Genomic DNA, 25,218 nt, shown 5'->3' with positions numbered 1-25,218 from the left:
AAATAAATCATATATACGCCACTGAGTGGGCAACCCCCGCCAAAGTAAAAGTTTAATTCGCACAATGCTTGGAGTAACAATAAACAAAAACTACATTAGCACTTAAGCGTTGTTTTTTCCTTTGCTTCAATAGTTTAAACCACCAAACAACGGCTTTTATCGAATATTCAACTACTCTCTTGAAATTCATAAAAAGATTAAGTTTTCATTTTCAGAGCGAAAATTATTTTTTTGGATTATTTTATATCATTTTTAGGTCATTTTAAAATAATTTTAAGGTCATTCCATAGGTCATTCTTTAAACATTTTTTAGGTCAACTTCCGAGCCCTAGTCATAAGTCATGCAAAAAACAGTTAAGTAGCCCTTCTGCTAACCATAACAACTTTATTATTTTAATGGTGACCTTAAGGCGCCAAAAATTCTATATAATCATGATGATAATAATAATAATAAATATAATAATAATATTTATATAAAACTATATTTCGGACTAAACAAATATACAAATTATATTTATTTTTTCAGATGAAATAAACATCGTGAATCTCATATAAGCTCTGCTAACTGCACCCCATTTTTTTCGAGGTGTCTATCTTGGACACCACGTAGACCGCACTCTGTACATTCCATATATTTTATTTCTTGCTGTAAACATTGCTTGCAAGCTTAGTTCATACATTAAACCACGCCAGTGAATTATTGGTAATTGATTTAGCACTATAGCTAGCTGTAAATTACGCAAGGCCAATATCTCATTTGTTCATTAACTGCAAACAACACGGAACTTTACATTTGAATATATTATTCATATAAACCACGTATATTGGTGTTACAGTTTAATTTACTTTCCATTACAAAACAACACATTAATATTAATTACAAACATTTCTATAATTTACAGTCCAAATATTCTAATACACTACCACAGTCCTGATGTATTTTTTTTAAAAAAACTACTTCATTCACTTTTCTGTTTTTATATAATTCGGTAGATGGTTCAGCATTTTACTTGCCATATGTTTTGGTCGTTCTTGAACTAGCGACGATATGGTGAAGTATACGATTAGCTGTATATTCCAATGTTAGTTTGTATTCTATTAAGCTTGCTGTTGTAATACTTTTCTTTTTGCATCAAGTGCCATTTCATAAATGTGTAATGATGTCAAAGTTAATATATTGTAATCAGTTTGTAATCAAATTTAGCACATGCCCTATTTCTCCTATCAGCTAAAGTACTAATGAAAATATAATTCCATAATTTTTTAGCAAAATATCAAGGTATAATATAGGCTACTTGGACTCTAGGTTTCGTTGACAAAATTTTTGTATACATTGCAAGTTCCAGGTTTTCCTTGTACGTACAGTACAGCACAGACTATAAAGGTAATTAGGTACTAAAAACCCCGAATTTATGTTCCGTAAATCAGAGAGCGAAACCTGTATGAAGAATTGCTGTCATAAGTCATAAACGGGTTATGAATGATAAATATTGCCATCAATGAATAGTGTACGCGTGTGTCCAGTTTTAATGCTCAGTGAAGGTGTTCTCTTTTTATGGCCCAGATCATACGGTAGTCCATTGTCGTTACAGAATTTGCGTACGCTGTTAAAGTTTTTCTTCTTTTCCTTTTCTTTTTCTCAAAGGTTGGCGTTATTTTGCCTGTTTGTTAACTAATAAAGAGCAATTTAGGGTCTAAAAGGAAAGCAAGACAACGGCAGTGTACAAATGATTTTACTCAAAAGGCTGGTTTGAGTGAGCTATTTGTTGGATGTTTGTAAATCTTGTTAAAGCCTTGATGCTATATAGCCTTTTCAAGAGCTTGTAAAATCGTTACCACTCTCCCCACTCCCCCTTCCCCCTCCCTACCCGCTGGGTCAGTAAATGACGGCCATTTCTCGCAATGATAGAAACTCTTGGACAACTCGTAAAGAAACTTACTTACCATGATCCGTTCGTCTGAAGCTCGTCGCTCGCGACTAGCAACCTGCAAACACCCGATAAATAAATATTTCTTTCAATAAAATGCAGACAGGTATGTTTAAAAGTCTGTAAAAGGATATCAAAGGCGAAATAACATTTTTATTATTGCTGTTATTTATACTGGACGTGGACCGGGAACACTGCTGGTGATTTTTTAGGCCTAACGGAGCAGACAGGCACAGGAGGCGGTCGGCCAATCACGGAGGAAAGCTGCAACCCCGCGACCCAGCGCCATGATACTTCTGAAACCGCCTTCGCATTGGCTGCTCTTGAGCTTGCCGACAAATGAATGCCGATTTTGGCTCCGCCCATCGGCGTGTGCGTGCTTGCCGCAGCGGAAAAGATAGACAACAGTTGAGTGTAGTGCAAAGTGTTGGTGCGGGTGTACAAGCTATGGTGTGAGGGACGTGTGGTTTTTATTAACATGGTATCAACATACTATAATACTTTGGCCATGCATCCAGCAACAAATCGTCACACTCCGCATGGAGCGCAGAATGCATATTTTGGCTACGGTTACCCGCAGCAGGTCGGCGCTCAGTATGGGCCCAACATGAACGTTACCGAATTCAACTGCAACCTGCAGCAGTTCGCGGTTCCCCAGTACGACCAAGGAGGCCCGTCGGCCACCTGGCACTCGCCGGTGTACACGGGGCCCCTGGGCCCTCCGTCGACGGGCCCGCCTTCGTGCGCGAGGAGCATGCCGCCGACGAGCGGGGTGTACGAAGAGTGGCACTCGGTTCATGCCCCGCCGCAGTCACCCAGTCCGCACGTGGGCACGCCACCAGCCAGCCACAGTCCCGGGTACCCGAGCTACAAACTGCCTCATCTCGATTACGGATCCTCGTGTCCGCAGCCCCAGGACCTGAGCAGCGCGGGCCACCTGCCTCCCCCCACGACGGTGCCTGGCGGACCGGCCGGGCATCCATCCCCGGACTCCGGTCTGGCTGTTTCCAGTGACGGCGTGAGCAGTTCCGGATCCCCGCAGCATTTGCCGCACCCGCCACAGTTGACTCCCGCCGTGACCCCAGCGAGGCCCCAGCCGGTGAGAAGTCCCTACGAGTGGATGAAAAAACCGTCGTACCAGAATCAACCTAACCCAGGTAGGCCCAGAAAATTTCGTTTTACCAGCACAATGCTATTTTACACCGTAAATCACTAACAGCACGCAAACTGAGACATTCCTATTAATTTTAACCAACTACTTCTAACCGTGTTGAAAAAGGGCAGTTAATTTTAACGAAAGTTTATCAAAATATTTCCAAAATTACGCTAAACTGCAGCAACAATTAAATTCAGTTTGTTAGAAATGTGGGAGAGGTAAAGCGATACCATTTCGAGTACATTAAATTACCCCCCCCCCCCCCCCCCGGCCCCCAAAAGAGAGAAAAGCGTATATCTTCTGTAGGCCTACGTGGAAACAGGTTTTGAATAATATTTTCAATAAACATTAAACCATGTAATTAATTGCACCATTTTTCCAGGCCTCATATTATTTTCTGGTCAAGGCAGAGCATAAAAATACATATTTTACACATTTGATTCACAGGTGTAATTTAGCATTGTGCTTTTTGCATTGTATTAATTTCTTTCAAAAATTAATAAATTCCGAGCAATATAGAAGCAACTTCTGCAACAGCAGAAGTGTGTGTGTATGTATATATATATATATATATATATATATATATATATATATATATATATATATATATATATACTGTATATCAAAAACAGAAGATCTTCAAATGCAATGAGGACTTGGTTATATTTTACAATACAATTGCAACAATAGTTTTGGTGAAAATTATGAACCTTTTTTTTCTTCTTGTTTTGAAAACGTTAGGAATCCTTTCATGCTGTTACGACACCGTAAAAACTTCAACCGTAAATAATATAAATAGACCTAATATGTTAGAAGTCCAGTGATTCCATCATCATAGCAGTTGGAGGTTATATAATAATGAGACTCAAATACTACAAGTTTCTATTAAAGACACAAGTTTTTGCATTAAACACTTAGCTGGAAAACATTGTTGTTACAAGAAAATAACTGGTGCTACTTGATACAACACTGTTATGTGATTAATAATTGTTCTTGTGCTGCAAATTCCAGCTTCGAATAATTATAATTTATGGCCATATATTCGCATATTGTACAGTAATCTGCATATATCGTGCTGATTAATCGTTTCCTGTCTTCATGGGGAAAAAATGAGTTTGGTATAATTTATTGAAAGTGCCAAATAAATCATTCGACTAAATAAAAATATTTTTTCCCTTCTCCGTAAAGATGTATTAATATTTATTAAATTTGTTGTGTGTGTGCAGATATTAATGAAGAAAGGTGTATGCATTTGGAATTTTTATGTCAACAATGACCATTCTAATATTGTTATTATTATTGTCCTGGAATCAGAAAATTTTATTTCAAACATAATAATGAAAAGGCAACTTTATCCTACTAATTTCAGCAGCGTACTTCAATGCGAAAACTTGTTTGTTTTCGCTTACACAAATTAATGTGTGTTTGTGCGCGTTTTGTGATTTTCATTAATTCTTTGAAAATATTTTAATATTCATATTGTCGTTTAACAATAGGCTGTTAAGGCCTTGCTGGACTGTGGCAGCTAAGTAATTTTTGAAAATTCCTCTTCTTTCGAAAAAATTGTTGATATTCCAAATGCTGGAAAATTATAACCGTTTACAATTCATACTGGAGTATTCAAGTGAATTTTCGTGAGGGATATTCGTAGTAATTTTGTGGCCCCGTGTAATTAGCTTATTTTCCATCACAGCAAAACACTGAAGACTCATTTGAATGGTCTAGGAGGAATTCTAAACAGACGTAATTCTTCAGAATTCAGTTTTTCGAAAGGAAGGAAATTTTCAAGTATGACTAGCACCAGTGCGCAATAAAATCTATAATTATTATATAGGCTACATATAAAAGTACACAATACGATTCCAAATAACGTTTCAGATAACAAACTACTACGAATGAGTTTCTAGGGAAAACTGCATAGAATAACCGTGTTCCAGTTTATCAACACGTGGCATGTATATCCATTCAGGAGTAAATATTCTAAAAATATATAATGTGTCGATTCCTGGAAATTCTAAAATGCTAAATAACACTATAGTTTGAATTACTATTGAATTACTACGTAGTAATATATGTATATAAACTGTTCGGGTCCCACTTTAAGCAGTAGGTTCAATCCCGATTAACGTACTTCTGCATGAAGTGGAATTGAAACAACTAATTTCAAATTCTCCAAGAGCTCTGAGAATCAAATCGAAGTTTTAAAGTGGTTATAAGTGGTAGACCAGTCAGAGGCTGAACTTCACCCATGAATAAAGAATTTCTAATTCCAATTCTAATTCTAAATCTTGGATTTGCCATCCAAACCTGCTTAAAAAGTGAAGCTGTAACTCGTATATTGACTTCAGCGTGGAATCTATAACTGATTGAAGAGAGATATTTAAAACAGCACGAGACATGCTTCTCTTATTTTACTTTTCGTACTTTTTAAAAACATGTTTATGTACCTCTTGGACTGTTGTTTCTTCAGCATTTATTGCTTTTAATTTTTTCCCACTGCACGACCAATATTGTAATGTCAAGAATGTTAGATACTAAATTTCATGTTCATAATATAGACAAACATATTATTATTAGTATATACGCGCCTATGCAGGGTGTATGTTTTTTGTTATGTCAAGTATATGTGACTTCTATTTTATGCAATTGTGCTGTATCAAGGCTTGAGCTGGTTCAGCGCTCAAAGTGAAACACTCCGTTTCCACTACAATCTAACTACCGTATTAATAACTATGGCTGTATTAGAAATATCGTAATTAACGAAATTAGAATGGTTCAATTTTAAAATTACTCGTAGTAGTATATTTGCGGTGCACGTAAAAAAATATAATAATTATCTATCTTTTGGCAAATTTAAATAAAGGCGGGTGAGCCCTTTTTTGTAAATTAACAGTCAGAATTAAATTCTTAACTGCAGAATATTTTAAACTTTACAGAAAATCCAGAAAAAACATGTTCAAACTTTGAGACAATGAACATACAATTGTCAAAGCCTCATGAAATAATAAAATAGATGTGATGAATGAATCAAATGCGATCACATAGATCTAAAATAAATCACCCCTTTGCAGGATTCGAACTCGGGATTTTGGTTTTTCAAGGAGACACTGCCAGTCGCCAAACTATCAAGCCTGAGTTTTATATCTTCAGAGTAGGGGGAAAGTGAGACGTAAATCTTTAAGTAGGTGTTTCTTTTCTACTTAATTTGTAATTTTGTTATTTAATGTTGCTTTCTTGCCATCTTTTGCTAATCGCGACGATGAAGATAAGGAATGAAATCAATGAAGGGCTCACAAAGAACACTGCAACTCGAATACCAGAACTTCGGCTGTGAGCATAGAAGTTGTTCAGTGAACGTCGGCTAGCGTTGCTTCAAAAATGGTTGATTCAGGCACAAATTGCACGAATGCTTATAATGGATGCACCATTATTGTATTTAGTGAACGGTGACGAATTAACGATCCTTGCTTTGGAGATGTGGATAATCTTGTTTTGGTAATTTCTCACTGTGTTCACTGAAGATTTAAACGATGGATGTGATCGCTGAATTTTAGATGTGAATGGAAGAGAGAATCAACAGCAAGAAAAGTAGGGAAACTGTGGAAGAAAGAAAGTGATAACGTAGGAAAAAAAGAAAGGCAGAAAGAGATATGAGAAGGTTAAAAAGGCACAAAGAACGAGAGAAACGGAGGAAGGAAAAGACAAAGAGAAACAGGAAGAAATCGAGAAATCCATGCTGAAGCAGAGAGAAAGAAACTGGTGAAGGAAGACAAGTGAAAGAAAAGAAGAAAGGGAGAATCTTATTGTCAGACCACGGCACGGGGGGCATTTATAAAACTTTGGCCCATAGGTTATCCTTTGTTTGGGCGACATCATCACTATTATTATTATTAAGTTTCGTTATCATGGTATACTTCACTTCCACTAATCGCATGCTCTGTATTAATAACACTTATAAACTTAAAAATAGAGACGCATTTGATTTAAAAATATTCATTAAATTTCGATAAAGCAATACACTTATATTTAAGAAGAGAACACTCGCCTACAACTGTTTCCTTCTGGCTTTCATGGCTGCAAACTGATGAATGAGAGACTCAAAGTCAATTTCTTGCAGGACATCGGCATTTGCTGTGAAGGATGACAAAACTGTCCGACGATGAATTTCTGAGGACATTTTCAATTCCTTTTACAACACTGAACGATCGCTCTCCACTGGCATTTGATGGTAAAATACTCACAAAAATTCTCAGAGCAATGTCAAGATTTGGGAAAAGCACTGTTAATTGTTTCTTCACGAATACGTTTTAGTCACCAGCAGAATTCACTTCATATTTTGCTTCCGTCAATTGTAAACCCTTTGAAAGTCGATGATCTTTTGCGTTGTGTTTGTGATCGTTTCTGCAATTATTAACGTATTTTTTCGACCAGGTTACTACCATCCATCCCTATTTTGCTACTAGACTCGTCCAGTCGGCGCATGCGCACTTGCATCGACGACCGCGACTAAGGTAGACGGACTATAGCTGCGCCGAGGGAGGGCAAGCCTGAAAATATTTCAGCACTAACGCTTTGCTTGCAAAATGGAGTTTCAAGCATTGCATTGATGTTACAGCAGAAAGTATTAGGCGATTTTTATTTTTACATTAGTATATTTGTTTATATTAGTTTTTGTCAAAGTAAAGGTTCCCGTCTGAATTTTCTAATTCAGTTCTAAATTATTATTATTTTAAATTTCGAGTTCGCTTATGCAAATTCCACTACTATTTTTTAAAAAATAATAATTACGAATACAGTATGTTTTCCTTCTATTTTGTGTGTTTTCTGTCATGTCTATCATTAAATCAGAATAATAAACATGCCATTATACATTTCTTGCACTTGCTAGCTGAATTTTAAAATCTGCAGCGATATGGAAGAGTCGGCCATGTGTATTCCTGCTGTTATTTTTAGAGCCTTCTTTAGGAGGCCACTCCGGTGCAAGTATGCATTCTCTCATTAAATCATAAATTAAATGTTTTACGATTAAATGTCAAAATGTGCAACTTTATCTTAGTTGGATTCGTCGTTTCAATAGCCCGTATTTGCAAATGCACACAAACACACACAACAGGGGCGATTATTGTAGGCCAGCTAGGCTATCTGCGAAGCCTGAAACCTAGAGGGTAAAATACAGAAGGTAAGATCGATTAGCAATTGTGAATAAACTGACTCATTCCTTAAGAGGATAATAGCGATTCTGAAGTTGGAAACCTGAATTCTTAGGAGTTGGCAACCTAAATTCTTAGGAGTTGGCAACCTGAATTCTTAGGAGTTGGAAACCTGAATTCTTAGAAGTTTGCAACCTAAATTCATAGGAGTTGGCAACCTGAATTCTTAGAAGTTGGCAACCTAAATTCTTAGGAGTTGGCAACCTGAATTCTTAGAAGTTGGCAACCTGAATTCTTAGGAGTTGGAAACCTGAATTCTTAGGAGTTGGCAACCTCAATTCTTAGAAGTTGGCAACCTCAATTCTTAGAAGTTGGCAACCTCAATTCTTAGAAGTTTGCAACCTGAATTCTTAGGAGTTGGCAACCTGAATTCTTAGAAGTTGGCAACCTGAATTCTTAGAAGTTGGCAACCTGAATTCTTAGAAGTTGGCAACCTGAATTCTTAGGAGTTGGAAACCTGAATTCTTAGGAGTTGGAAACCTGAATTCTTAGAAGTTGGCAACTGAATTCTTATAAGTTTGCAACCTGGCTGCCGTTGGGATGGCAACGTGGCTTCCTTGAAGACGTCACGAACGAGCAAAATGGATGTGTCTAACCACTTATACCGCGGGTTTAGGCGAGCCTAACATTCTCCCTTCCTCCATAGCCTAGGACCACGTGTCATAGTGAGGTAGACCAGGTCTTGGACTCAGCATACGCCACTGACACACACACAATAAAAGAACACCAATGACATGGCGTGACCTGAACCCAGGATCTTCGATGGCGAGATCATGAGCCTACCGACCGATCAACGCGTTCTGCCACAGAGGTGGCAATTAATAGTAGTAAAGCAGGCATGGTGTGTATATTTAGTATGTACCAGTGGCGGCGATTGGGTTCCAAAACTAGGGGGCAAGGTGTCAAAACTGGGGGGGAGACAGTTTACTTTCCCTCGTAGATAAGGTTTAGCATCCCTGCCCCCCCCCCCCCAATCGCCGCCACTCTAGGGGTGTTCTGAGGTCGTCGACTTTAATCGTTTCGAATGAAATCATGTCGAAGTTAACGAACTTTGAAATACGATCGAATCGGGAAACCTATATGAGGCGTTCACGTGTTTTCAAGTCCTACAGGCACAGGTATATGCAGGTGGATATTACGTAAGCAGACAATAAATTTCCCGAGTAATGAGGAAACTGGAGGGAATATTTGCCGTTTTCACTCCATTCGTGCATCGTGTCTCGTAACTAAGTGAAATCTGAGCAGAAATTTGTCAAGATATTTGTTTTAGAAAAAATATAACTTGCTCGGACGCATTCGTCTTGTTCGCTATATATCCAATGACTGCGGAAGAAGCACAGGTTTATGAATGTTCTGAATCTACAAAGTAAAATTAATAATTTTCTTGAAAGAATGTCCAAATAATAATTTCAGTGATACATTCAGGGGTCAGTTTCAGCAGGGATTTTCTCGAGAACAGGGAAAGCTTATAGATTGTATTTTCTGTTGTCGATATTTCTGTATTAAGAAAAGTATTATGACACCATTACAAATATATAGACAATAACGAGGATGCAAACGAAGATTATCCGTTATAGAAGCACATTGCAGTGGTTCGGATCCCAGTTTAAACTGTAGTCTATCTGTGCATAAAGAAGTGGATTTAAAACATCAATTCAAAACAAAATAATACTATTCTGAATACATTAGGAGGTCTTCTAAATTTTCAGAATTTAAAATATCAATTTGTTTTATTTGTTATAAAGATCTGTGGGGCGACATCCAACGACCAGGGAGCCTTAATTTCTTGTTCTCCAGAAATTTTTATTGGCTACCCAGAACGTTACGGTAAACAGTCACAGAAATATTATGTAAGATCTCATTTGAAATGTTTTCGGATATCGGTAAGTTAATTACTAATGTTTCACGAAGAACCTACATTCTTTCCTCATCCCCTTAATTAATATCTTGATGACTTCCAAAAGTTTTGATTTGTAATAAGAAATTGTATATTTGCTAAATCACAGACATTCATTAAAATTAACAAAACTGCAGAATTTTGCATTAAATTATCATACACAGAAATGCCTATACATCAACCGATGCTGAGTGCAGATTAACGTATCACTATAAAATATAAATGTTATTTGAATGTAAATTATAACATTTTAAATATATATACGTCCACAATTTCCTACATCAATTATAAGTTAATAGTTTGCGACTACAGTTACAAGCTGAATTATTCAGGTGAACGAAATTTGATTCTTTTAGGAGCTGAATGAAGACTGGTTAGTCCGAGTAGTTAGAAGAAAAATTATATCGAGTGTGGACATTGTCGACATGGTACGAGTACAGATTCGTCAGCGGATATAAAAGCCAAAATTTGTTTTAAGTCCACTTTATACACATATAGGCGAATCGGGATGGGACAGAACCTACAGTTCAAAGTAGGGTTCGAATCATTAAGAGGCTCTATCATGGTTTGAACCCGGGACAGCTCCGGTGGTGAGACCATAAGTCGACCATTCATTTTCACTTAAAGAAATGTATGGGACAAGGACAATGTTTTCTCCCTTCGATACCATAATTCCATATTTAGAATTGTTTTCCTTGTATAATTCATGACTAAATTCAATTTGAGATTAATAAATGTTACTTGCTCTAGTATTTTTTTTTTGTTTGTTTCTTTATTCCCATTTTCTCGCGACCTCCACTTTATGTACATTGTAGAATTGCAATGGACATTACAGCCGAACCGAACCCTACATGAATTCGAGTTCAGCAATATCTTTGAAGGAGTAATTCAGCATTACAGGAAGTTATTTCATCTGTAGAAAAATCTTTTCACGATATAAGAACATTTTAGCAGACACTAGACCAACATTTGCTATTGAAAATGTTAAAAATTCTAATGATCACATTGTGGTGCAACATAAATCTGTGAAAATTATACACATTTAAAGAAACAAGTTTATTTTATGTTCACAGCCTGTTATGGTGTCTGCCTATTTTACAGGTTTTTAGTGCCTATAAATCCGATAATTACAGCAATATTCATGATGCGAGCCCAGAATTCATTATATCGTATCACATTTCATGACACGAAGTGGCTTGGGTGACGGTTTCTGTGATCACCATCAAATGTCTTTGTTAGATTTTCTTTCTCTTAAAAAAAGATAGCGAAAAAAAGAAAGCGGAAAAGTACGGCGGATTCTTGCTTCTCGATATTTGCTCACACGAACGGGAACCTGTTAAAATATCTTTGATAATTAGGAGAAACTAGGAAACACGTTTAGTTTTTTCCTCCCATTTTCCTTGCTGAAAGTGTTTCGTGTTCCTGCAGGGAACGTATTGGGAAGTTTCGGCAACTTGAATAGCGATTGGTTGCTTTGAAGTAAAGCGGAACGCTGTGATGTAATGATGTTAATACTTAAGCATAGTTTGTGTATGTTGAAAATTGTTTGTAGTACTGTATTATAAAATAAACTCTGGAAAACTGGATAGTAGACTTCACGAGGGGAAGTTATTATTTCGATTTGCCTTTTTTCTATTTTTGTTATTTAGCGTTCTTTTTCTGTCACTTTCGTCTAATCGCGACGATGAGGATGAGTGATATGATGAAATTGATGAAGGGACACTCACAACAAGCATCACGCATGCACAGGCCAGGGTTCCTGGCATGGTATAGCTGTGCAGACCCCCTCCCCATGGAGGTCGGCGTTGTTATTTCGGCTTTCTATGTGCATGTAACACGGCTATAAAATGATGATGATAATAATAATAGTTTGTTTTATTGCAGAATTAAATATTATACACCGGTATAAGTTATGGATTTCATATGCTTACCTATTTCAGAGCATAGAACGACTTGATCCTACTCATCTGCATAAACCATTATTTTCAATGATACAATTTAAATTCACTACTTCGTAAAAATTCGATGAATAGTAAACAAAAGAGAATCATGATAGAGAATGTTACCGAATATGATTATTTTTTGCCACTTTGATAAGGAATATAATAGTTTGATTTGAATACATCAAATTTTGTAATTAAATATAATGAACGTGGTAGCAGGGCACATTAACTACAATACAATAGTTTAGAAACTTGTATTAACCTCCCATAATTCTTGGTTTTAACGTTTATGTGCTAATTATACGTCTTAGGTAATAATACAAAAGATATAAATTAATTGTTTACTAATTGAAATAATGTTTGTGATCATGTAGGACACTTGTATTTCAGACTAAGGAACAAAAATTTCTAATTTTTTCAGACCGCTTAGTTTAGGGCTGACTACCTGACGACGTTGCAAAGACAGCCATTGGTTTTGTTCAGGGTGCAGTAGACTTCCAGTCTCCAGTTCCATTAGACCACTGATAACAGCGCACACAACAAAAGTTGATTTGCCAGATTTCTCGAAGTGAGAAAAGGGAATAGTGATTTTAAAAAAGTGTTAGAGACATGCATTACTACAGCTACAGAACCCATTAGGTTCTATTTTGTCTGTGTGAATCAGTTTCTCATCTTCAGCATTCACCTGGAAATTATGCTTTCTTGAAATAAGGCAACTGTGACTATCGACACTGGCGTACTTAACTGGCTACCCCCCCCCCCCTTCCTGTAAATACACGTATACTTGAACCAAATAAAATATGGTTCAACCTCACTCGTTGGCTTCAAAATGTTTACTTTGTAAAGCACCGACGTCAAGTATATTACGACACTGCTAACAGAAACCCAAGAGGAGTGCAATGGTTAATGACGACTATGCCGACTTACATGGCGGAGTGGTTAGCTATAACGCAAAGGGTCCCGGGTTCAAATCCCTTCTTGGGCATGGGTGTTCTTGCTGAGTGTCTCCCATTCCTCTATTGCATCATATCATCACTCATCTTCATCTTCGCGATTAGCCAAAAGTGACAGAAAAGTGATGTAAAGAAAACGAAGTCAATCAATGACGATACAAAATTAACGACGTTGGAATGCTGCCATGGAGTTTGCAAAAATTTCTGAAGGGCCGGAAGTACAAATTGAGGTTTCATCCTTGAAATGTATGTGTACGTTGCTAGTAAGAGTGACGGAGAATAGAGAGATATGACAAAGGAATGATTAACCCTCAGTTCGTATAAAACCTTTACGTCACAAAAAAGAAAGGAGAAGAAATTGAAACAGCGAGAGAAAATAAAACAAGAAAACATATTAAGATTGTGGAAGAGATGAGCAAGGTAAAAAAAAAAACGTAAGAGAAAACTAGGCAAGAAGATTGAAAACGCGAGAATGAAAGGTAGGAAAAAAACAATGGACAAGAGAGTAACGAAGAAGAGATTCCAGAGAGTTGGAGTGGAAGGTTAAATTTAAAAATAAAAAATAAAAGGAGGGTATAGGAAAGGTAAACAGGAAGAGAGTCCTGGAAATAAAAGAGAGAAGTGAATGAACAATGTAAGAAGGAAAAAATGGTGAAAATAGAATTAGATGCAAGTGATAAAGAAAGAAGAAAATATTTTAGTAGAAATGAATTCCATTCGATACATACGAGTAGTAATATATTTTTTTATTGAAAATAACAGATCCCAGAGACAAGACACATCAATAACTATATATAGGCTATAAAACGTGACATGAGCGAACTTATCTCGCAATAGACGAAAAGTTTGAGTAAGCTTTACTTTGTTCGATATTTGACTCAGGTTTTTATTGATTTTCCAAAATGTGTAAAAGATGGGGAGGAATAAGTCTTTCAGAGCATTTACTCCAAAGCACTGCTGAAACTAAAGTAATGCAAATTTGCTTCCATTTCATCGGCCGTGCATTGTTCCTGCTTTACCATACACATAGCGTTGTAATAACTTAATAATTTATATTTTAGTGATGTGTTTATAGCCGTATTAAATAAGAACAATTTAAAACTCGATTAAAGACAATGGGAGTCAACTCAGGCGCCCATGAGTGTCGTTTTGATGATCGCCATACAGTGCCCTAGGGTGGTAAACTCTTATGCATACATATGTATTGATGTACTGTTAATGCTGTATCATTTTCCTGTTAACACCCGACCCACAACAGGTCACCGTATTGACAAGTTTTTTTGGTACCCTATTTGGTGCTTTTCTCAGTTTAAAGCAAGCGATATCCCTAACAGAAAACAAACTGTGAAGGTTGGTTATTTTTAGGACTGTCAAGCTTTCTTGCACATAATGTTGCATATGTGCAAATATTGTTCTGAAAATAATCCTGAACGTAATTCAAGTTGAGTCTGCTGGAGCATAACGACTTTATTTTTCTTTATCCACACTTTCCCGTCAGTTTCGCATAACAAACGCAGGACATCTGACGAAGCAAACGTGCGGAACATAGGGTTCTTCTATCTCTCGACGTAGATTTCTAGATCATGGAGGATAGCTAGCTGTAAGTGAAGCGAAATGGCGTTTTCACTTGGCACGTAAACAAACAACTCAGGTCTTTTGGGGAGTGCCATTGTTCTTCCTCGGAGTATCACATTTCACACATGCTCATAAAATTACACCACTGCACGCCCCCTAACTGCTCAACATGCAGAAGCGGCATCTAGTAAAAACAAACAAACCAGTCCATCAGTTCTGACGAAAAAACTTGAATACTTCTAACTGGCGTACGAGACAAGTTCCAGTTAAGTTAAGCGGTCCGAGTTATTTTTTTTTAGCCTGGATTCCTATCCAAGTATTTCAATTCGGTCCAGGAACCTTTTTTCCGGATCAATTTAAAAACGGTTCTTCAGGAACTTTTTCTTCCCGGATCACTTTTAAATATGGTCCAGGAACATTTCTTTCCGGCTGAAATTAAATACGCTCCATAACTTTTTCCCCCGGATGAATTTATATACGGTTCAGGAATATTTTTTTTCCGGATCCATTTAAATATGGTTCAGAAACCTTTTTTGCAGATGTATTTTAATACGGTCCAGGAATCTTTTTTCCGGATCAATTTAAATCCGGTTCAAGTTCCGTATTGAAATGAAATAATATGTAACTTGGACTGAATTTAAATTGTGCGAGAAAAAAAGTTCCGGTCTTGTTGCGAAACGCAATAGAACACATCAGAATTTATGGGTTGCTGAATCTTTAAGAACCCTGGTTTTGATGTCAAAATATCGAAGTCACTTTCGAACGCTGCTCGATTCCAGAATTCGCAGCAGGTAAGCACGGCGACATTTACCTCAGCACATAACGACTTAGCTTGTCGTAACGGTCATTACTCGACCTGTTAAATTTTATGGTGTATACATTGTTGTTGGCACTATACGCGGGGACAGGGCTGTTTTATGAGTCGTATCGTGAAGGAAATGACAGAACAAACAAATTTAATCTTCTTCCTCATCGTGTCTTGTGGACACGCGAAGGAAGAAGACGCAGCTTCCGTTCCCACTTTGGTTTGGTGACTGTAGCGCATGAAGAAATGGCTTAAATCCTAAGGTTGGGCTACAACTCTTGTCTCTTGATGCGGGTGGTCTCGGGTTCGATCCCGTGTGGGAGCCAGTATTTGAATTGCACGGCTTTTCCCAAGCTATACATATCTAAATTCATTCTCAATCGAGTTAAAAAATCCTTCCCTCTGAGAACATGTACTGTAGCAATTAATTTTTATTATTCGTCAATAATTTCCTTTTCCATTAAATTTTACGTTTGGATAGCGATAATTGTAGTACTTGATTATAGGAATCTTGGAAACGTTAATTAAAAATTTATTTTAATAAGAATTATAAAACAAAATAAAATTTTAATGAAAAATATTAATATGAACTTACAATCAGGCTTACATTGAACCTTTTTAAAATGTATGTTAAAAATCTTTGATCTAAATAGAATGTTCAAGAAATTTATTAAAAAAATTATAAACGAGTGATTTGAAACAAAGTACAAAGAAAAATACATAAAAGAAGGTACTTAGATGAGTTGGGTGCCACAGCGCATATACAGCGGTTTAAACAAGCGTTGAAAAATTCGATATGGTTCCAATGGACCCACGATACTATAATAGTTAAGGGTTAATAAACTTTGCATTGAATAACGAATACAAGAGCACAGGACTTGATGCGTTAACTACATGAGGAAATTGTTAGTGTTACGCAGGATCACGGAATCACAAACGGAAATCATTAACGCGCTGCGTTTATTGCAGCCAAGATATACCAAATTTCATAGGTAGACTGCATCTGATAAGACAATAAACAATGCTTTTCTTTTTCTTAAAAATTAAAATATTATATACCTACCTGATTAGTGCGTTTCTGGTGCATGAGATTCATTTTGCGCACACTAATATTATTGCTCCTTCAGTAACTCTGATGTTAACTCAAGCATTTTTAAATTATGTTGTGAGTTCGGAACGATTATTATCACAATCAGCTTCGCGGAACAGTGGTTAGGCTATGTATGGAACACAACTAGCTCGATGCAAACGAGCAAAATTGTTGACATAAGAATACCATCATTAAATAAATTTTGCGTGTCTTATCATTTAAGGACTGTTTATCAGATAGGTGAAAATTATTGTCATATTTTCTTAAGGGCAGCACTAACTAGTCTTTAATTTAAACTTCATAATTACTTTGTAATCCAGTTTTAAATATATTCAAAACACGCACGGACATACACATACCAATTTGAGCCATATATTTATGGTGAATGAAAGATCAAGCTTTAGGTACAAAAACTGCACACATTTCAGGATCGAAAGCAGCATATAAAATGGCATTTCGGTGTTAAAATTGTGAATATAACCCCAAATTTGATTTTAAAAACTATACTTATTACACAAGATAAACATTTCCCTTCTAATTGCACATTTATGTAGTTATCATAGTATTACGTTTATTCCTGTGTAAATGAGCCTATTTTTTCTTCTCAAATATTTATCAATTTTCCGTGATTTGTATATATATATATATAACTCACAGGATAATTCAGACTTCAGAAAATGTCGTGTTGGTAAATAAACTATAAATTTCGTGTTCAAAAGCTTATTTCGCATTTTGTAGTTCATTTCGCATCAAAACATGGAAGGTTTGATTGATTGATTGATTATTGAGTTTGTGTTTTAAGTCCACTTTATGAACTGTAAGGATAATGAGGACTGGACCTACAGTTTAAAATGGGATCCGCTCCACTATGAGCCTCCACCGTGTATCGAACCCAGGACCCAAAAACATGGTAGGAAAATGCACCTCACACCTTTCAAAAACATGAAAAATGAACAGGGTGTTATTTGACATTTCGTGATTTCGTCCAAAATGAAATATGCATGCCTCTACAGATAGTAATGATAGGTTCTTGATACACAGTTCAGATGATGTGTATTGGGCATCTGTAGAAAGTATCATGGCAACTATGTGTTGGATGGAAAAAAAAGTGCTCTCTGTTTTCGTCTTCCCTCCAAGCTTGACATTCTTTTGGTTCAATCACTTCTAGTAAAAACACTTGTTTGCAACTGAAACGTCACTATGGTACTCTTTCCGTGATCATTTTTGGATATTTTACGATGACTCTTAATAGCTAATTTAGAGCTATTCAATAGACATTGTTACTGCGGCTAGATACCTCGAATTATTGGAACGATATTGCTGAGTGAAATCAAGCGATGCTTTTGAAGATAGCGGGCGAGAAACCGATGTTTCCTATGTTAGCGGACTCTGAAATCTCTGCCTAGAGTTTCGGAGATTAAGAAATGAAATTCTCATCAATTTTACTGCTGCGTTTAAGCTACGGTTTGGCAAGCACTGAAATACAGTGCTTGTTTTGATTACGCCAAGTAAGGGAAAATTATATTTTTGATCTGAAATTTCATAGTGTAGTTAAACTTTGGAAGGTTGAAGGGTGTTTCAATATGTGACAAAACTTTGGAAAATAAACTTGACGTGGTTGATTCACGGAAGAGATATTTTTACCATGACGTCCGTCATGTCGATTATCGATACAATTAACAGTCATACACAATTGGTAGCACCAACTTCAAATAAATTTTGTGACACATTTGAATTTGGTGGGCAGAAATACCTACCCCCCCCCCTCCCCGATAAAGGAAAAATAATGATATTACAGGTGATAGGCCTACAAGTTTTCTTGAAGAACAATGATTCAGAATAGAGATGATAACTTCTTTCCACGAAATATATTTCTGGTTTCTGGTAACTGAAAAATGTTGCAGTATGCAAACATTCTTTTGTTTTAGATGCTGAACAAACATCAGTGCTATTAAAAGGAGTATAAAACAGGGAAAACGCGCAGGCAAGCTTCCGCTTCATTTTTTTTTCAAGATCTACAAACAGAAAGGGAGTGAAAGAAAAAGAGAGAGATATAGAAACAAGTAACAAGAGAGAGAGATAGGCACAAAATGAGGAGAATATAGACAAGAAAAGAGAAAATTAGAGAGGTGGACATGAAATAGCGTTAAATCAAGTGGAGACAACACGGTGAAAGGATGCCACATAAGGGAGTGGGGTGTATAGACAGAATAGAAGAGAAAGAGAGGGAGAGGCAAAGACCAGAAATAGAGTGAGGGAAAGATAAACAAGGACAGACGGAGAGAGTGACGAAGACAGATAGAAAGTGACTCGTGTGCTCATTTGTTGGATAGAAATACACTCTGGTACGCATTTATTAAATATTAATAATAACATTTATATTTGTAACGTATGCACGTGAAACTTTATAAAGTTCAAAAACCTGAGAAACATTAGTCTGTTCGTGAAGGCCTAATGTGCTGTGTAATTTGAACTTCATTCGAAGTTCACTTCACTGATCATATTCAACAAGAGGCAGGAAACTGACGTAAAAATAACTAAATGTAGTAATCTGCTTAAATTATACCCAGCTTCAATTTCGAATGGAATGTATAAATACGTACTATCTAAGCAATAACTTCCTAAAAACAAAATTTCTTACAAAAGCAAAATACATATTGGAAAGCTATTCTTGAGTCAATAATCGCAACTTGTGTGTTCGGAACTCGGATAGAGTTTCCTTTCCCGTCGGCACGGAACCCGTTAAGTGTTCATTACTCATATTCAAAATCAAAACAAGCGGCCTAGCTTTTCGATCCGTTCTGTCCTGTGGTTAAAGTGTTAAAAAAATATATTCTCCGTGAAGAAATACAGGCCAGAAAGAAAGCATGCGGTCCGACCACGTTGAAATGCCAATGCAAAAATAGCAGTTGTAAAAAACTTTTATTAGAGGCTGTATTTCAAACCTCGTGAGAAGATACTGATTTCCGCGCATAGAGTTACAACAAGATCCATTTATCGTTTCGTGGAACAACCTTTAAGAGAGAAGTCTGTTTGCGCTGTAAAGTGCAAAATCCGAACAAGGTTTCTATTGCGTATGGAATTTAGCAGGTGCTCAGAGACCTTCTTTGCACGTAGGTGGAAAAGCTTCATAACAAAAGATCCACGACGAAACAGGAATGCGAAGTAAATGATACAGTAATGGGTTTACGGACAGACGCGTTTCGCTTGTAATGAATAGAACGGGCAACTCATTAACCAGGGGTAGACAAAACTAAAAACAATTCAGGTACCAGCCCGTTATTCTCAGGAGCCAGCTTTCTTTTTCCTTTTTTTCCCCTCTTCAAATACGGGGCTAAGAAAGCCATGAATCCAACTCGGATAAGCTATGAAATGTGATCTTAAAACATTTAAATTATTAATTATTACAATATTGGATTAAAATTAGTCAATTATTGCGTCTGAATGGCCTTTCTAAAGAAGGCTCAACCGGTAACAGCATGAATAACTACGCAATACATTCTAATATATGGCAGACTACCGTATCGCTGCAATTTTTAAAATTCGGCTAGCAACGTTGCAAAAAAATTATGACATGTTTATTATTCTGATTTTATGAATGATACAGAAGACATGCAAACATTAAAAATATATTTAAAAAACATTTCCATAAATGAACTCGAAATATTAAAGAAGAATCTAGAACTGAATTAAACAATTCAGGTGGCCAGTGAAAATTTTCAGGCGACCGGACATAAATATACATTCAAAAACTATTTTAGCAGTGGGCTCCCTTCCTGGTTGCGCATGGGCATGTGGGTACATTGGGTGAATATAATAAAACAAACTACATGGAGCAAGAACACTTGGGTTTCTTGTTGTTGCGTAAATACACATGCTGAAATTGATTTAATTAACCTTCTTTTTAAAAAACAAAACTATGCATGTAAATGTATCGTGTCGGTCGGGACCCGATAATGTTCCGATTTTCCATTTTGACAAATCCTACTATATTTTTCTTTATACTTTTCTTACTTTCCTCCGTTTTTCATATTTGTGTTTTCTTTCCCCATTTTTTTAAAAGGGCTTTCTCTATTCCCATCATTCACTTTTCAAGCTAAGCCTCTTTCGGAATAGAGTTCCAATGATACTGTGGATATTTGTACCTTTGTCAACATGAGACGCAAATTGGAAATCAGTAAATACATGTCGGGATTCAATTTAATAGAAGAAAGTTTACAATGAAGCCAACTTGGCATTAGAGTAACAAAATTCGAATTCCGCCTGCTTTCAACTTCGTTATCTACTACATTAATATCCATAGTCACAGCTAATCGAGCAGTAATAGATGTTTAAAATCGTAAATGTAACAATCCATCCAAGATATTAAGGTTTTAACTTGCATTGCAATCCTTGAAATGTATATATCAACTTCTACACAAATATTAACTTTTAATTCTTGTGCGTCTCCAGAAAATTCACGAGAAAATGTTTTTGCGGCCTCGTTGTCTACAAATTTCATATTTTCAAGATACGGAAACTTCAGTTTAGAGGCAGTGAATAATTTTCTTGCACAATATTGATCGCGTTCCACTGCAATAATTTAGACGTATTTGTATAATTCTGGGATTTCGCTAGATATTTATGGTCTGTTTTACATTTTATGTTTGTTAAGTACATGAAAAGTTTTCTAAAAGATATTGTACAAATATAAACATTAAAACATACGAATGAGAACATCATCTGCTGTACTTTGTAAACTTTATGAATCGCCTGCATCGAAATTGTCCCACAACGCCGATACATTTTTCGTCTTATTCGACGCATCTTGATCATTGCTTGAGAACATAGTTTCTGTGCAGTCTATTTTCTAAACCTGTCTTGCTCCTTCTGCTGCTGGGTGCAGCAATTGGTTCCTTTTCATCTAATCATACATCTTCACTGTCTTGATTAGTAAAAAACGACGTAAAATAAGAAAAAAAACACTAAATACAAACAACTTCTGTAGATTTGTCGGGCCACTACTATTTTTGATGTTGGGACAGAGTTTCTGCTTTCGAAGTAATGATACACTGTCTCGCTTTATTAGATAAAGAACAATGTTGATTCCACTCCCCCTTCTCAAGGTGTCTTGTCTATGTGCATGCGTTTTTGTCAAAAACCAGTCATTGTGTGTTCAGGCTTTAGCTGTGTATGTGTCTTGTCATTTTGTGGCCGCTCCGCTTTTATTAGTGTTTCTTGTTTTTTCTAGTTGACCATTGCTCCGGATTTTCTCGACTAGTCCACCTCAAGACAATGGACCTGCCGGGTAAATCAGTTTTTTTCTTTTACTCTTTACCTATAAACAGTCCTTTCCCCACCCCAGTGGTTGCTTTTGGTGTTTAGTTGATGCGATTAATCATGCTGCAATTGGGCGGTATTCAATCTGGAGAAATTTGATGCATGCACGTGCTTTAGGGAACATCGCTTGATTTTTTCGGGGGTACAATAAATATTTTCCTAGCTGCACGGTGTCGGGAGGGTAAACCCGGGCAGCAGTTATTGCCCTGAGTCTCTCGAACAGCCGCAATACATTTTGTGTGTTATGGTTTTCCTGCTGTGTGGAAATCGACAAAATGGTCGAAAATCGATCCAACAGTGGTATCCATAAAGCAAATATATTTTCTTGATTGCAAACATTACTATGTAATCTAACCAACTCACTCTCTGACATTTACAAACCCGAAGGCTTATTGCCTTCCTCTATCCTTGGCAAGATCAACCCGCTTTTAACCATCCCTACCATATTTCCTTCACCTTCATCTTGGTATTGTCATTCCATTTCTGCTTTGGATTTCCAATGGGTGGGTCTCTTGCAATCAGATTTCCCAACTAGAACAATAAATCTAAAAAGACATGGAAAAACTTAAAGGAAGATTGCATGGTTTGTTTATAGGTTTTCTGGCATTAAACAGTATAATGTTTACTTTTATGTACTATTATATCGCAAATACACGTTAGAAGATCAGGTAACGTCTAAATATTTATCGTACCCACGTAAGAAATAGTAGCTATACATTAGGGAATATGCTTCGATCAATCTTGTTTCTATCCATTTGAACATTGAATCAACAGTGTAGTTTGAATGTTGTTCTAATATTAGCCTTCATCGTGGATTATTTGGCAATGAAGCTATCCCATTAATTACTCATAATTTCATATTTTTCCAAAATTATTAATTCCTTGATGAAGCTTGAGGATTAATTACTGTCACGACATGCAATACCCACTCAAATATAAAGTCCTATACTCTAGTGAGAAACTGATAGTCGGCCACCGTGGCGGAGTGGTTAGACACGCAGGCTACGAAGCCTAAGATTCCAGGCTCGAACCCTGCATAAGGCATGGGTGTATTATTGTGTTCCTCCCATCACCTATTTCACCAATTCCTCCACATCATCGCGATTAACCCAATAGGTAGAAATGCGTAGCAATATAGCCAAAATAGAAGGAAGGAGAGAAACAGCAGTCATCATCCCAAATTTTTTAAGTGTTGGAGATACCCTTTTATGGTGTATCTCCCATGCACCACAACCTAGATCGTTTTACATCTCGTAAACTACTCTATCTGCCCATGAACAATTTCTGCACATATCATTTTCAATTTTCCTTTACCTGTCCTTAAAACCCTGTTTACAGCGCGTGGATAAATTATTTTACAAGACGCGTAGTCGTTGTCACAAAGGATCATTCTTAATGTATATGCAAGTTCTGATAGATAAACTCATTAGTTTTGAATCCACCAATGTAGACACATACAGCTCTTTTCTTTCTGCACTGAAACCAGTACGACGGATTTGTACAAGCTAGGTCTGAACATTGATCAGTGTACTGAGTTATAATAACTAAATTTGTCACAGAACTTTCTTTTAATCTGCAAAATTATATAATTAAAACGTACACCTAAACATACATTTTTTTCCCCACAAAACGTTTAAATGTTTCAATCTAAACATTCGGTGGTCATCGATTCACACAGATTTTGGGTCCCCAACATTGACACATCGTTTATTACACACTACGGTGCAGACTACTAGAGAATGTACAGCCAACGACAAAATAACTAGTAGACGAATTGTCCATCACTATTTTCGTTCAGTTTGTTTTCCACAATGTGATGATCATAAATTGAAATAAACATGTGAAGAAATGGAGTACAACATCGACTTCAAATCAACAGAATTCCATTCCTTAAAACAACACAGAATGTAGAATAAAAGAGAATGAAAACGGTACTGGACAAATTGATTACTATATTATCTTTGACCTTGGCTGTACGTACTGGGAAGACCGAAAATACCTAACGTTCATATTACATTATAATGAAAATATTACTCGTAAACAACACAGTATTGGCCCCAATCTAATACTACAGTTTCTGTACATTATACACTGACATGGATTTACAATTGCCTTACTAAATATTAGAAACAACAAGGGGTAAGTTAAACATTAAAAACCAAGCAGTTAACCTTGCATGAGAAGTTCGGAATTCATCCAATTCAACAAATTTGGAATTATCTGAGCTTATTTCAAGACTCAGTCAACTCATGCTGTTGCAAGAAAGCTATATCTTTCAACTTCCAGTCTCAAGTGATACAATGAAGTAACTTCGTATTGATGTGGGATTTTTTCTTCTTCCTTTTCCATTGTTCGAAATGTTCGAAAAAAAGAGCTGGTGAAATCTTCCGAACCTAAAGAAAACCTTTAACTTTCTCATAAGTGCAGGCGCTGTCGCATTTGTTCTTGCTCGATGACTGGATTTTTTCACCTCCATGTTTTCTTGTAAAGCGTGTTGGTTTTGCTGCTATTGTGAAGGTTTTTTTTTTTTGGACGTTGGGTAGCGAATCCAAGACATGCCGGCAGTCAACCAAATATTGTACAGGCTTTTCACAAAGATAAGGAAACGGAAAAGACACAAACAACATCCTCAACATCCTTACATAACATTTTCTACTTTGAACGGAAAAATAATTGACAAAGAAGCCTTAAAAGTTTGCAATTACGATAGATTTTTCTCAAGCTTTTAAGTAGTTGTAAAAGATAATAACAAAATGGGTACATTATGAAGTGCACAAAGACAATTATTACACAGTAAATAATCCATATACAGAGAAAAAAAGTTCGGAATAAAAAAATAATGATAGTTTCTTGTAACCAAAAATGAATTTATATAGGCGACAAACAAGAGATTGTTCATCAGAAACAAAGTCTGTTTTGTTAATTCAAAGAAATTCGTTCTTTTCTGTGCATTTCCATGTAATTTTAGCGTCGACTTCGTGTCTCTAATTGCCACTATAAAGATGATTAGATGAAGTAGATATTTCACTCTGGTTATGTAACGTCATTTTACTGCTATAATGATGATTAAACAGAAATGATAAAATAGGTATTGAGACACAGAACTTTCGACGGTGAGACCGCGACTCGAAAACTCAACGCACTCTGCCAGCGATGCAGCTCGCTCATACAGAGGCAAGAATGCCGAACAATATACTTAGAATACAAATGATGGAAAATATCAAGATTTTAATGTGACTAATCACTAATCTCTTCTCGTTTCGTTTGGATATTTTACGATAGGTACAGTGTTCTTATGGTTATTCGTCATTGTTTTTCCTTTTTTCTAGATTGATGGCAGTT

At 36.4% G+C, this 25,218-nt stretch overlaps 1 protein-coding gene across 2 annotated transcripts in view; it reads left to right on the top strand.

Annotated features, from left to right (window-relative positions):
* Window positions 1-2,351: 2,351 nt before the first annotated feature.
* cad (caudal type homeobox) overlaps window positions 2,352-25,218 on the top strand; it is a 78,764-nt gene continuing 55,897 nt past the window's right edge. The window contains exons 1-2 of one of the 2 annotated variants that reach the window (XM_083143776.1): window positions 2,352-3,085; window positions 21,788-21,844. In XM_083143776.1, the coding sequence (XP_082999902.1) occupies window positions 2,407-3,085; window positions 21,788-21,844 (736 nt within the window). In that variant the 5' untranslated portion in view covers window positions 2,352-2,406. The remainder of the gene's footprint in view (window positions 3,086-21,787; window positions 21,845-25,218) is intronic. The other variant, XM_083143787.1, reaches the window with a different exon arrangement.

This window comes from Lepisma saccharinum, chromosome 1 (genome assembly GCF_977018435.1).
Source record: "Lepisma saccharinum chromosome 1, izLepSacc3.1, whole genome shotgun sequence".
Taxonomy (NCBI): Eukaryota; Metazoa; Arthropoda; class Insecta; order Zygentoma; family Lepismatidae; genus Lepisma; species Lepisma saccharinum.
Note: the sequence above shows the minus strand (reverse complement) of the source record. Positions and strands in the feature narration are given on the sequence as shown.